Source organism: Oenanthe melanoleuca, chromosome 3 (genome assembly GCF_029582105.1).
Source record: "Oenanthe melanoleuca isolate GR-GAL-2019-014 chromosome 3, OMel1.0, whole genome shotgun sequence".
NCBI lineage: Eukaryota > Metazoa > Chordata > Aves > Passeriformes > Muscicapidae > Oenanthe > Oenanthe melanoleuca.
Window position 1 is genome coordinate 104,759,123 of NC_079336.1, and position 12,570 is coordinate 104,771,692.

General features: G+C 55.1%; 1 protein-coding gene across 1 annotated transcript in view; it reads left to right on the forward strand.

Annotated features, from left to right (window-relative positions):
• Positions 1 to 10,808: 10,808 nt before the first annotated feature.
• Positions 10,809 to 12,570, forward strand: part of LOC130250877 (serine/threonine-protein kinase pim-1-like) — a 1,882-nt gene continuing 120 nt past the window's right edge. The window contains exons 1-4 of the mRNA XM_056486990.1: positions 10,809 to 11,321; positions 11,450 to 11,500; positions 11,734 to 12,103; positions 12,355 to 12,531. Of these exons, the coding sequence (XP_056342965.1) occupies positions 10,809 to 11,321; positions 11,450 to 11,500; positions 11,734 to 12,103; positions 12,355 to 12,531 (1,111 nt within the window). The remainder of the gene's footprint in view (positions 11,322 to 11,449; positions 11,501 to 11,733; positions 12,104 to 12,354; positions 12,532 to 12,570) is intronic.

The window sequence follows — 12,570 nt, forward strand, 5'->3', positions numbered from 1 at the left end:
TGCCCTGCATCTGCCCTGCTCCAGCCTCCAGTCTCTGCGGACACAGCTGAGCACCAGAACCCAACGGTGAGCGAGGAGCTGCCCGCTCCAGCCGCTCCCCCCTGAGACCGGCACGGCCGCAGCCGCCCCTTCCCGCCTCCGCTCCCGCCGAGAGAGAGCGTGCTCACAGCTAAAGAAAGGACTGGAACCGAGTAATCTGTTCTGTTTTGTTAGTAATTTTAACAACTGCTGTTGTGTCTGCTGGTACAGTTAGATATATTAGTAAAAGAGCTGTTATTCCTACCCCCTTATCTCTGCCTCAGAGTCCTTGATTCAAACGTTTATAATATTTGTGGGGGGGAGAGTGGAATTTGGGTCTCTGCTTCAAAGGAAAATTTCTGCCTTTCTTGGCAGACACCTGTCCTTCAAACTAGGACAGATTTTGGCGCCCAATGTGGGGCCTGAGGGCATTAAGACGAGAGTTAAGACAGGAGTAACAGCTCTCTTGAGGGGCAACATGTTGTCCGGTTTAATCTGGTTTGGGCTCCATGTGGCCACAGATACCTCTCTCCCATTTGTAAGCCCTTTTTTGAATATGGGCCCTCTCACCAAAGTTACTGTAGCTATTATCCGATTAGTTTGGTGGATTGATTATGTCAGGAATTCATGGTTTTTTAATTTTCTCTGGGAAGTGGCCACATGGATCCAGAGCTATCATACTCTAACTGCGTGTTTCTGGGGTTATTTCAATAATGGTACTTACTGTGAAGTAATAAATGCAAGGGAAATTTTCTCCCAACCTATCACCCAGTTTTTTTGAGGCTACTCCACCAGTTTTCAAGGATTTCAGATCTGTTTTAATTGCTAGTGTTATTATACACTTGCTGGCATTGCTGATAGGCCTGCTCTACTTAGCATTCAGAAACAAGGGAATATTGGCTTGGTTAACAACCCTGATACCTACCCCAGGGACTAGGGATATTGGCCCAGAGTCTGCCCCTGCCCCAGGGACTAGGGATGTTGTCCTAGAGTCTTCCCCTGCCCCAGGGATTAGGGATGTGGCCCCAGAGACTAGGAATGTGGCCCCAGAGTCTGCCCCTGCCCCAGGAGCTAGGGATGTTGCCCCAGAACATGACCACGCCCAAGGGACCGGGGATGTTGTCCCAAAGTCTGCCCCTGCCCCAGGGACTAGGGATGTTGCCCCAGACCATGACTCTGCTCCGGGGACTAGGGATGCTGCCCCACAGCCCACTGCAGAAATGAACCACCCAGAGTGGGTGGGAGCTCTAGTGAAGGATATTGGCCAGGTATTGAAGGAGTAAAGCCAGATGTTTAAGGAGCACAGCCAGATGTTGAAGGAGCACTTTTCTTCAGCTGGTGAGAAACCCTTCCCCTGCCCTAAAGAAGGAGAGTCAGATGGTGCTGCAGTGGAACCCGTAGATGTTGTATCTGTCCAGGCTCCAGCCGGATCACAGGGGCAGCCACAGCCAGCAGCAGTTGCCCCTGTGGAAACTAGAAAATCTAAGATTAAAATGAGGCACCTAGATAATGGGGATCAGCCAAGAGGGTCCTCACAGCCAGCAAGGGAGCCAGAGATTGAGATTGTCACAGAGTCCTCTCATACGACAGTCTCCGTAACCTGCGTAAAGACATTGCACGGCGAGGCCGTGAGCCTTTTACAACTTGGTTACTCCGGGTCTGGGACCTTATGGGAACAGGTGTGCAACTGGATGGAACTGAGGCCAGGAATTTGGGATCCTTGGCCCAGGATTCAGGTGTGGACCAGATATTTGTAAGGGAGCAAGGCCTCCTTTCCCTCTGGGACCGGCTTTTAATGAGTGTGAGAGAGAAGTTTGTCCACAAAGAGAGAATGCAGGAGTACCAACGTAGAATGCGCTGGAAAACTCTTGAGGAAGGGATCCAGCAGCTGAGACAAGTGGCAGTATTAGAGGTACTCTTTGGGAGGGATGGACAGCATGACAATGACCCTGACAAGGTCAGGTGCACAGGGCAGATGCTGTGGAATCTGGCAAACCTGGGGCCATCTCAGTATACCACCTTCATTGCAATGATCAACGCTGATGACCACCAAGAGACAGTGGGTTCTGTTGCCAACAGACTCAGAAATTTTGAGAGTATGATGAATGGCCCAATGCAGGCCAATGTCTCTGCCGTGGCCAGGGACCTCCAAGAGGTCCAAAACAGGATGGAGGAGATGAGGGAAGAGATGAGGGAGGAGATGAGGGAGGAGATAAGAAAGATCAGTTCAGCACCAGTGCGAGTCATAGGCCCCAAATCTAGAACCCAACACCCCCCAGCTAGGGAGAGAGGATACACCCCACGAGCTGACCTGTGGTTTTTCCTGCGAGACCATGGAGAAGACATGGGAAAATGGGATGGGAAGCCCAATTCTGTCCTGGCAGCATGGGTGCGTCAGCTCAGGGAGGGAAATGCTAACCGAGGGAACCGTGCTAAGATGAAGGTAGCCTCAACCTCCCATGGTAAAGGTGCAGGGTATCACAGAAGGGAGGATGATCTGTCAGATCCCCTGGAAGGAACCTCCACTATGTATGCCCAGGAAAGAAATAATAACCAGGGCTAGAGGGGCCCTGCCTCTAGCCAGGGAGAGGCATGGGATGACAGGATCTATTGGACAGTGTGGGTGCGATGGCCTGGCACATCAAAGCCACAGGAACATAGAGTACTAGTTGATACTGGTTCACAATGCACCCTGATACCATCAGAACACGTGGGGAAGGTACCTGTTTCTATTGTTGGGGTGACGGGAGGATCACAGGAATACACTTTGCTGGAAGCTGAGATTAGCCTGACAGGGAAGGGATGGCAGAAACATCCTATGTTAACTGGCCCAGGGGCACCATGTATTCTAGGCATAGACTTCCTCAGGAATGGCTTCTACAAAGACCCAAAGGGGTTCAGGTGGGCTTTTGGAATAGCTGCTGTAGCAACAGAGAGCATTAAGCAGTTGAACACTTTGCCTGGACTATCAGAAAACCCATCTGCAGTGGGGCTCCTGAAAGTGACAGAGCAACAGGTACCAATTGCCACCATGACAGTGCACCGCCAGCAGTACCGGACAAATCGAGATGCTGTGATCCCCATCCACAAGATGATCCGTGAGCTGGAGAGCCAAGGGGTGGTTAGCAAAGCCCACTCACCCTTCAACAGCCCCATCTGGCCTGTGCGAAAATCTGATGGAGAATGGAGACTGACTGTGGACTATCGTGCCTTGAATGAGGTGACTCCACCGCTGAGCGCTGCCGTGCCGGACATGCTGGAGCTGCAGTACGAGCTGGAGTCCAAGGCAGCAGGGTGGTGTGCCACCATTGACATTGCTAATGCGTTTTTCTCCATTCCTTTGGCAGCAGAATGCAGGCCGCAGTTTGCTTTCACCTGGAGGGGCGTGCAGTACACCTGGAACCGACTGCCCCAGGGGTGGAAACACAGTCCCACCATCTGCCACTGACTGATCCAGGCTGCACTGGAAAAGGGTGAGGCTCCAGAACATTTGCAGTACATCGATGACATCATTGTGTGGGGGAACACGGCAGTGGAGGTATTTGAGAAGGGAGAGAAGATCACCCAGATTTTGCTGGGAGCCGGTTTTGCCATTAAAAAGAGCAAAGTCAAAGGACCTGCCCGAGAGATCCAGTTCCTGGGAGTGAAGTGGCAAGATGGACGGCGCCAGATCCCCACTGAGGTCATCAATAAGATCACTGCAATGTCTCCACCAACAAGCAAGAAGGAAACACAAGCTTTCCTAGGTGCCATAGGCTTTTGGAGAATGCACATCCCTGAGTACAGTCAGATTGTGAGCCCTCTCTACCTGGTCACCTGCAAGAAGAACGATTTCCACTGGGGCCCTGAGCAGCAGCAAGCCTTTGCCCAGATCAAGCAGGAGATCGCTCATGCAGTGGCCCTTGGCCCAGTCAGGACGGGACCAGAGGTAAAGAATGTGCTTTACTCTGCAGCTGGGAACCATGGTCTGTCCTGGAGCCTGTGGCAGAAGGTGCCTGGTGAGACCCAAGGCTGACCCCTGGGATTCTGGAGCAGAAGTTACAAAGGATCTGAAGCCAATTACACTCCCACAGAAAAGGAAATCCTGGCTGCCTATGAAGGAGTTCAAGCTGCCTCAGAGGTGATTGGCACGGAAGCACAGCTTCTCCTGGCACCCCGACTGCCAGTGCTGGGGTGGATGTTCAAAGGAAAGGTTCCCTCTACCCACCATGCCACCAGTGCCACATGGAGCAAGTGGATTGCCCTCATCACGCAGCGCGCCCGTATTGGCAACCCGAATCGCCCTGGGATTTTGGAGATAATTACAAACTGGCCAGAAGGTGAAGATTTTGGTCTCGCTGACGAAGAGGAGCAGAAACAAGTGACCCGGGCTGAAGAAGCCCCACCATACAACCAACTGCCAGCAGATGAAAAATGCTACTCCCTTTTCACCAACGGTTCCTGTCGCATTGTGGGGATGAACCAGAAGTGGAAAGCAGCCGTATGGAGCCACACATGACAGGTTGCACAAGCTACTGAAGGAGAAGGTGGATCAAGTCAACTTGCTGAGCTCAAAGCTGTTCAGCTGGCCTTGGACATTGCTGAGAGAGAGAAATGGCCAAAGCTCTACCTTTACACTGACTCCTGGATGGTAGCCAATGCTCTGCGGGGGTGGCCAGAGAGGTGGGAAAAGGCTGATTGGCAACGTAGAGGAAAACCAATCTGGGCTGCTGATGAGTGGAAAGACATTGCCACTCGGGTAGAGAAGCTACCCGTGAAAGTCCGTCATGTGGATGCCCATGTTCCCAAGAGTCGGGCTAATGAAGAACACCGGCATAACGAGCAGGTAGATCAGGCTGCTCAGATAGAGGTCTCAAAGATAGACTTAGATTGGGAACACAAGGGAGAATTGTTCCTAGCTCGATGGGCCCATGATGCCTCAGGTCATCAGGGCAGAGATGCCACCTACAAGTGGGCACGAGACCGAGGGGTGGATCTAACCATGGACAGCATCTCCCAGGTTATCCACGACTGTGACACGTGCGCTGCCATCAAGCAAGCCAAGCGGGTGAAGCCCCTCTGGTATGGGGGTGGTCCAAGTATAAGTACGGAGAGGCCTGGCAGATTGACTATACACTTGACACTGCCTCAGACCTGCCAAAGCAAGAGCTATGTGCTGACCATGGTGGAAGCCACAACTGGATGGTCGGAGACCTACCCTGTGCCTCATGCCACTGCTCGGAACACCATCCTGGGCCTGGAAAAACAAGTCCTCTGGAGGCATGATACCCCTGAGAGAATTGAATCAGACAATGGGACTCATTTCAAAAAAAGCCTTATAAGCACCTGGGCTAGAGAGCATGGCATTGAGTGGGTGTATCATATTCCCTACCATGCACCAGCAGCTGGGAAAGTCAAACTGTGCAATGGCCTGTTTAAAACCACCTTAAAGGCACTCGGTGGGGGGACTTTCAAAAACTGGGAGATCAATCCACCAAAGGCCACATGGTTAGTGAATACCCAAGGTTCCACTAACCGAGCAGGCCCTGCCCAATCTGAGCCCTTGGGAACACCAGATGGAGATAAGGTCCCTGTGGTACACCTGAGAGGCATGTTAGGAAAAACTGTTTGGGTGAACTCTCCCTCCAGCAAAGACAATCCTGTTCGTGGGGTGGTTTTCGCTCAAGGACGAGGTTGCACTTGGTGGGTGATGCAAAAGGATGGACAGACCCGATGCATACCCCAAGGAGACCTTGTTCTAGGGTGAGCTATCTACAATACTGTGCCTGTAACTGTATGTATGTATATGATATAAAAGTTTTAATTTGCTGTAGCATGTTGGCATGGAAAAAATTCGGGGTGGATAATGCTGGGGGTTGAGTGTTTTCCTATTACTGTGTCAATTTGGGGAATTTTTCCCATTGTCATGCCAATGGAGCTGCTGGTTACACCGCGGATCTTTGCTGACTCTGGACAAAAGCGGTAGGTGGGATCGGCTTGGGGAGGGGCTCTCATGCTTCCGGAGGGGACTCGTGTTTCCGGCAAGCTGGGAGGGGGATTCCCTCGGTCTTGGAGCCACACGGCCAAAGGAAGGAGAGCCAGACCCTCTGCCATCACCTGCCCTGCATCTGCCCTGCTACAGCCTTCTGCCTCTGCGGACACAGCGAATCACCCAGACACCTACGGTGAGCGAGGAGCTGCCCGCTCCAGCCGCTCCCCCCTGAGACCGGCGCGGCCGCAGCCGCCCCTTCCCGCCTCTGCTCCCGCCGAGAGAGAGCGTGCTCACAGCTAAAGAAAGGACTGGAACCGAGTAATCTGTTCTGTTTCGTTAGTAATTTTAACAACTGCTGGTGTCTGCTGGTACAGTTGGATATATTAGTAAAAGAGCTGTTATTCCTACCCCCTTATCTCTGCCTCAGAGTCCTTGATTCAAACGTTTATAATATTTGTGGGGGGGGAGTGGAATTCGGGTCTCTGTTTCAGAGGAAAATTTCTGCCTTTCTTGGCAGACACCTGTCCTTCAAACCAGGACACACCCTTAACAATCCGTTTCTAATATTATTTTTTACAAATGGCACATTGATTCCTTCCCAATCTTGGTCTTGGTGGCTGCCCCCTCTCTTTTGTCCTGGGGCTCCCTGCACTTTTTCCTTTGGCAATTGTAAAAACTGTGCCATTTTTCTTGCCTGTACTTTACTTTTTCCTCGTTTCTCCTTTCCTATCTTTCATACACCGGAGGTACCTTTCTAACAAACTCCTGCAAGGGTTCACTCTGCCATCTGTCCCCCCGCCCACCCGCAGTGTCCTGATGTCCCATTGCACACACCTGTCCAGGCCCCTGGGACGCTCTCCCAGCCCCTCTGGACAGAACAAGCTGCTGGCGCAGTTCAGCAGGTGGGCACAGCTGACAGTGCCACGGGGACAGGCAGGGGCTGGGGAATCCTGCAACCCTATGAGGCTGGGGAGCAGCCCCTGCCCACAGGGGTGGCGGGGTCAGGCACTCCCCAGCTGAGCCCCGGCTGCCCCACAGCCTCAGCTCGGTCCTGCTCCTTCCCCACTGCCCCCCGTCCTGGCTGCTGATCCTGCATTTCCACACCTGGCCTCAGCACTCCTCACCATAGAGAAAGCCCATTAAGTCCTGAGTAGCAAGCAAACCCAAATCCTCCACCCTGGCTCCATAATGGCCTGGGAAGGGGTGGGGTCATAGGAACAATACCTCCCTGTTTTCTCACTCCTGGAAGCAGGCAATACAATAAAATTGCAGCCAGCCCCATATGAGACTGCATATCTTGAAGATAGAGCAGAGAACTTCCCAGTCCTTACTCTTCTTTCCTTATCACATAGACTCCTGCTGCTGTTTGCCTTAACCATATTTCTCCACACTCCTCTTCAACCAGCCCTTTCCCAAACTAACACCATATTGCCCTCTCTGGGAGTGGGTTCCTGAGACCCTTTCTTGGCACCTCTTATTGCACCCTCTGAATGTCCATGTCCTTAACTACTCCCAAGATAATGTGCAAACTGTCTCAACATTCTCCCAGAGAACCCTTTGGAGGTATTTTGGGATTGTCATCCCTGTAGTCTTTCCTTTGCTGCCCACCCTGGGTGTTATGCCATGTTTTACTCCCTGAAGTTGTACTCCTCGATGAGATTTGCCAAGACCCTTCTCAGCTTCCCCGTACTGTCCCCTCTGGGCATCCATATCCTGTCAATTCTTCAGGAACACCCCTGGTCCGCCTCTCTATCTGTCTCCTGGACAATCTCAGGAATCCAATCACCTGGTGCCAGCCAGCACTAAAGGGACCTGGCTGCCAAAACTGGCTGGATGATTCCAGCTCCTCTTACCACGTGCTGGACCCAAATAGTGGAAGGTCCCCAGATGAGACCCAATTGACAGGAAAATCCATGAACGCCAGAGGTTTTGTTAGGAAGGAGTTCCTAAGTTTGTTCAGTTTCCATGTTAATTGTTAATGTTAAATTTCAAGGCTTACTTTGTTCTGGTTCTTAATTAATGTTAATTGCAAATGTTAAATTATTAGCCTCACTCTGTTTCGGTCCCCAGTTGTCTTACCCATATGCCCTTTCCCTTCCATAGGGTAATGCTTCTGCTGCTTCCCTAAAATGGTGCCTGTGACTAGAAGAAGAGTCAGCAAAACTAGGAGAGATGTCAGCAAAATATATGCAAATGAGGAGGGACGCAAAGGACACTGGGGAAAATATTCGGAGTTAGAAACCTCTAAAACAATGAGCCCAAATAACATCGGGAACTGAGAATAGGGATCCCAAATTCAGAAAACAGCGAAGAAAAGGAATTTATCACCCAGAGATTCTTTCTCCTCTTGCCACAGACACAACAGCACTTGGTTAAAATGACAACCCCTGACAACAAACTATCCTTATCTTTTTCGAGATTTTCGCAAAAACAGAAGCTTCAACTCTGCCTGCAGACAAAGTGGCATTTCTCCTCCTTTAGCCTGAGTATCAGAGGCAGTGGTGTACACAACTACTCCAGCTTCCCAATTAAAACAGATTTTCAGTAAAGGCCTTCCAAATGAGCTTATTCCCCTGGCCCAATTTCCTTCAGTTTATGTACAAAAAGGAGATAGAGCAGCCCTTTATGCAAATAAATGGGGAGTCCACCATGGCGCACACCCACATGGTTTTCTCTCTCAAGGTTGAGCAGGGGGAAGCCTCCCTTAATACTAAACTCCTGACTGCATGTTGCCTTCGGCCGTCCAACATTAGCCAAGATATAAGAAAGATGCAGACTTCCAAAATCACCTACTGTGGACACTGCTGAAGGCCTAGGCAAAAGCTGTCAGGCGTTTTTCTCAAGTTCTAAGTATTTTTCTCAGGCCATAAAACTTTCTCAGCCTCAGCTAGGATTTTTTCCCAGGCGAGAGACTTTTCCTTTAATGAAAACATAAGAGAAAGAAACATAACAGAGATAAACACGTGAAAGGTCCATGGGAAAGCCTGGCACAAGAGGTGTCTCTCTCTCTGACCAATGAACTGTCTGTATTTCGTTTTACACGAACTGCCTTATTTAAGGCAATGGTTTCTTTCAATAAATTGCTCTTTCTTGCTTTCCTGCACCAAGCAAGAGAGTGTCATGTTGTTGTGCCTTCTCACTTCTCCGGAATTTTTCTCCACGGCAACAACCTACAACGTATGTCCATCGAATCTGTAATTTAAACCCAAAATGTCAGAACTTCCGGCTTGTGCAGACGCACCTCTGTGTTTCACAAGTCAAGACATCTGGGCTGTGTAACAACCTGATCCTCAAAGTCACTAGAGATGCTAAGAGCAGTTCGCAACAAATCAAAACACATCTTTTCAAGTCTCAAACTGTTTATAAAAAAATTCGCTCTCCACAAAAGACTCTGAAAGCAAACCCATGCAGCACACCAAAGACCGGCCTTGCAATCCCAGGGCGCTTTCTCTGCCCTGCCTGTGTTTCTCTGCTGCTCCGCGGCCTTCGGCTGAGCACGGGCAGGCCGCGGCCCGGGACCCTCAAGATGGCGCCGGGGAGCCCCCGGGGCAGCGGGCAGGGCCGGCTCTGAGGGGCGCCACAGGCCGCCTTTGCCCCGAGCCCGCGGGCCAGAGAGGGGCAGGCACAAAGGCCCCGGCTCTCCGCCAAGCGGGCGGCCAATCGCCAATCGCCGCTCCCGCAGCCGCTCTCGGGGCCGTGTCTCCCGCACGCCGCTGGCGCTGCACCAGCAGGGCCGCGTCCGCCTCTGCTGGGCTCCCCTGCACGGCCGGCAAGGACAGCGACGCGCTGCAGCAGGAGCCCAGCACGGACACCGAGGTGCTGCGAGGCCTGCAGCAGCTCTCCTGCCGGGAAAGGCTGGCACGGCCGGGCTTCTTCAGCCTGCAAAAGACACTTAGGCTTAGGCTTGACCCAACTGTGGCCTTCCAGTACCTGACAGCAACCTACAAGAAAGCTGGACGGGGACTTTGTACAAGGGCAGGCAGAGAGAGCACAAGGGAAAATGGATCCAAAGGGAAAGAGAGTAGGTTTAGATGAGGCATTCAGAAGAAAAAGACTTTCCTGCAACAGGTTGCCCAGAGAAGCTGTGCATGCCCCAGCCCCTGACAGTGTACGAGGCCAGGCGGGATGGAGCTCAGGACAAGTTGGTCTGCTACAAGGCGTCCCAGGCACAGCACGGGGGTTGCAGCCATGTGATCTTCCAGGTCTCTTCCAAGGCAAAGCGTGCCACGACTCCGTCATTCTGGGCTACCTCCCCTCCTCATCCTCTGGCAGAAAAAGAAACTTGGCACCAAGTTCCACGTTGCAGACCATGGCTTTTGGCAGCCTGCAACTGTCTCAACAGAGAATGAAAAGAGATGACGATACTGACACAATGTCTCTTTTCTACTTGAAATTTCAATGCTCCGCTCCTGTCCACACCGGCAAAACTGTCAGAAGAGGCGATCCTTCCCCACCAAATGCTTCGCCTCACCCAAAGAAAAAGACACAAACCAACAGTCTTCTTTATTCCTGCATTGCTTTATCTGCTTCTTTCTCTAATAGGAAGTCGCTTCGGTTTTAATTTCTCTTTGTTCGTTGCGTTCCGCGGGGCGCGCGGCGGCTCCTCCGTTGGGTTCTTCGCGGAAGCCACAGAAGAACGGCCGCGCGCTCCGGCGGCTCAGCAGCAGCAGCAGCAGCAGCAGCAGCAGCAGCAGCAGCAGCGCCTGTGTCGATCGGTTTTCCGCTCGATTTCCCGCTCGTTCTCCGTCCCCTTGTCCCTTCCACACTCCCTCTACTCCCGTCGCGTCCGGCCCGTGTTCCGCCTCTTCCAGCCCGGCTCATGCCGCGTCTCGCAAGGCGCCCGTGGGCGAGACGGGCCCGCCGCTGTGCCGCCGCCGCGGGGCTCCGTCCATTCTGGGTGCGGCGCCTTTTGAAGAGCCTCTGGCAGAGCGCCGCGCTCTGCTGGTGCTGGTGCTGGAGCAGCGCCGTCTTTTGGCTCCGCCTGGCGCGGTCCCTGGCCCGGCCCCGGCCCCGAACGAGGCCCCTCCCGCAGCTCCGCCCGCAGCCGCCTCGCAGCCGCCCGGCTCCCGCCCCGTCGCCGGCAGCTTCTCCGGTGCGAGCCCCGCCGCCCGTCAGCTCGGCCGCCGGCCCCGAGCCGCCGGAGCCCAGGGCGGCTCGGGAAGCAGCAGCGCCCGGGGCGGACGGCTGCCCCGGGCAGAATGCCGAGAGCGCCGCGCCAGCCGCACGGGCGGAGAAGCCTCCCCTGGAGCAGCTCTACCGGGAGGGCCCGCTGCTGGGGAGCGGCGGCTGCGGCAGCGTTTACGCCGGGACCCGGCTCGCCGACGGCGCCCCGGTAAGAGACGGGGCCGGCTGGCAGCGGGGAGGGAGACGGCGGGCAGCGGGGAGGGGGGCGGCGGGCGGCGGGCGGCGGCGGCGGGCGGCGGGCGGCGAGCTGAGCCCGCCGCTCGCTTTGGCTTGCAGGTGGCCATCAAGCGAGTGCCCCGCGATCGCATCTGGGAGTGGGCGCGGCTGGTGAGTGAGCGGGGCCAGCGGCAGCAGGCGGCGGGGCGTGCCGGGCGGGACGAAGGCCGGGCCCGGCAGGGTGGGTGGCAGCCGGGACGCTGCGAGGGGAGCGAGCGTGGAGGGAGCGGGGGCCGCGCAGCGTCCCGGGCCGGGCAGTGGCGAGCTGCGGCGGGGCCGGGCAGGGGGTGCCGAAGGCGCGGCGCGGCATCGGCCCCGCTGACGGCGTCGCGGATCCCCCGCAGCACGACGGCGCCCTTGTGCCCCTGGAGCTGGTGCTGCTCTCGATGGTGTCGTGCTCTGGCTTCCGCGGCGTCGTACACCTCCTGGACTGGTTCGAGCTGCCCGACGGCTTCGCGCTGGTCATGGAGCGTCCGGAGCGCTGCCGCGACCTGTGGGACCTGCTGGACGCGGGCGGGTCCCTGCCAGAGCCCGTGGCGCGGGGGCTGTTCCGCCAGGTGCTGCAGGCCGTGCAGCACTGCACCAGCCGCGGTGTCCTGCACCGCGACATCAAGGCCGAGAACGTCCTCGTCGACCTGGCCACCGGCGACGCGAAGCTCATCGATTTCGGCTGTGGCACGATCCTCCAGGACACCTTCTACACCTGGATGGCAGGTGAGCCCAAAGCCGGGGCCCAGCCGGGGCAGCAGAGCTTCTCCCCTTTGCTTGCACAGGGGGAAGACGGAGGGAGGGAGCGACGGATGGAGGGAGGGAGGGAGGCAGGATGGGAGGGGGAGGATCCCTCTTCAGCCGGCTGCAGCCAAGCTGCTTTTCGGCAGGGCAGGGGCTGGCTCTTGTGGAGCTGGCTGGGAGGGAGGGAGGGAGGGAGCAGCATCGGCCTGATGAGCTGTGCCCGTGTCCCATAGGAACGCGCGAGTACTACCCGCCGGAGTGGATCCTCTTCGGCTGCTACCACGGCCAGCCAGCCACCATCTGGTCCCTGGGCATCCTGCTCTATCACCTGGTGTGCGGGCACCTTCCTTTCACAACCAGAGAGGACATCGTTCGGGGCCAGCTCTTCTTCCCGCCCCGGGTGTCTCAAGGTGGGGATGTGCCTCGAGGCACGGGAGCAAGAAGGGCTT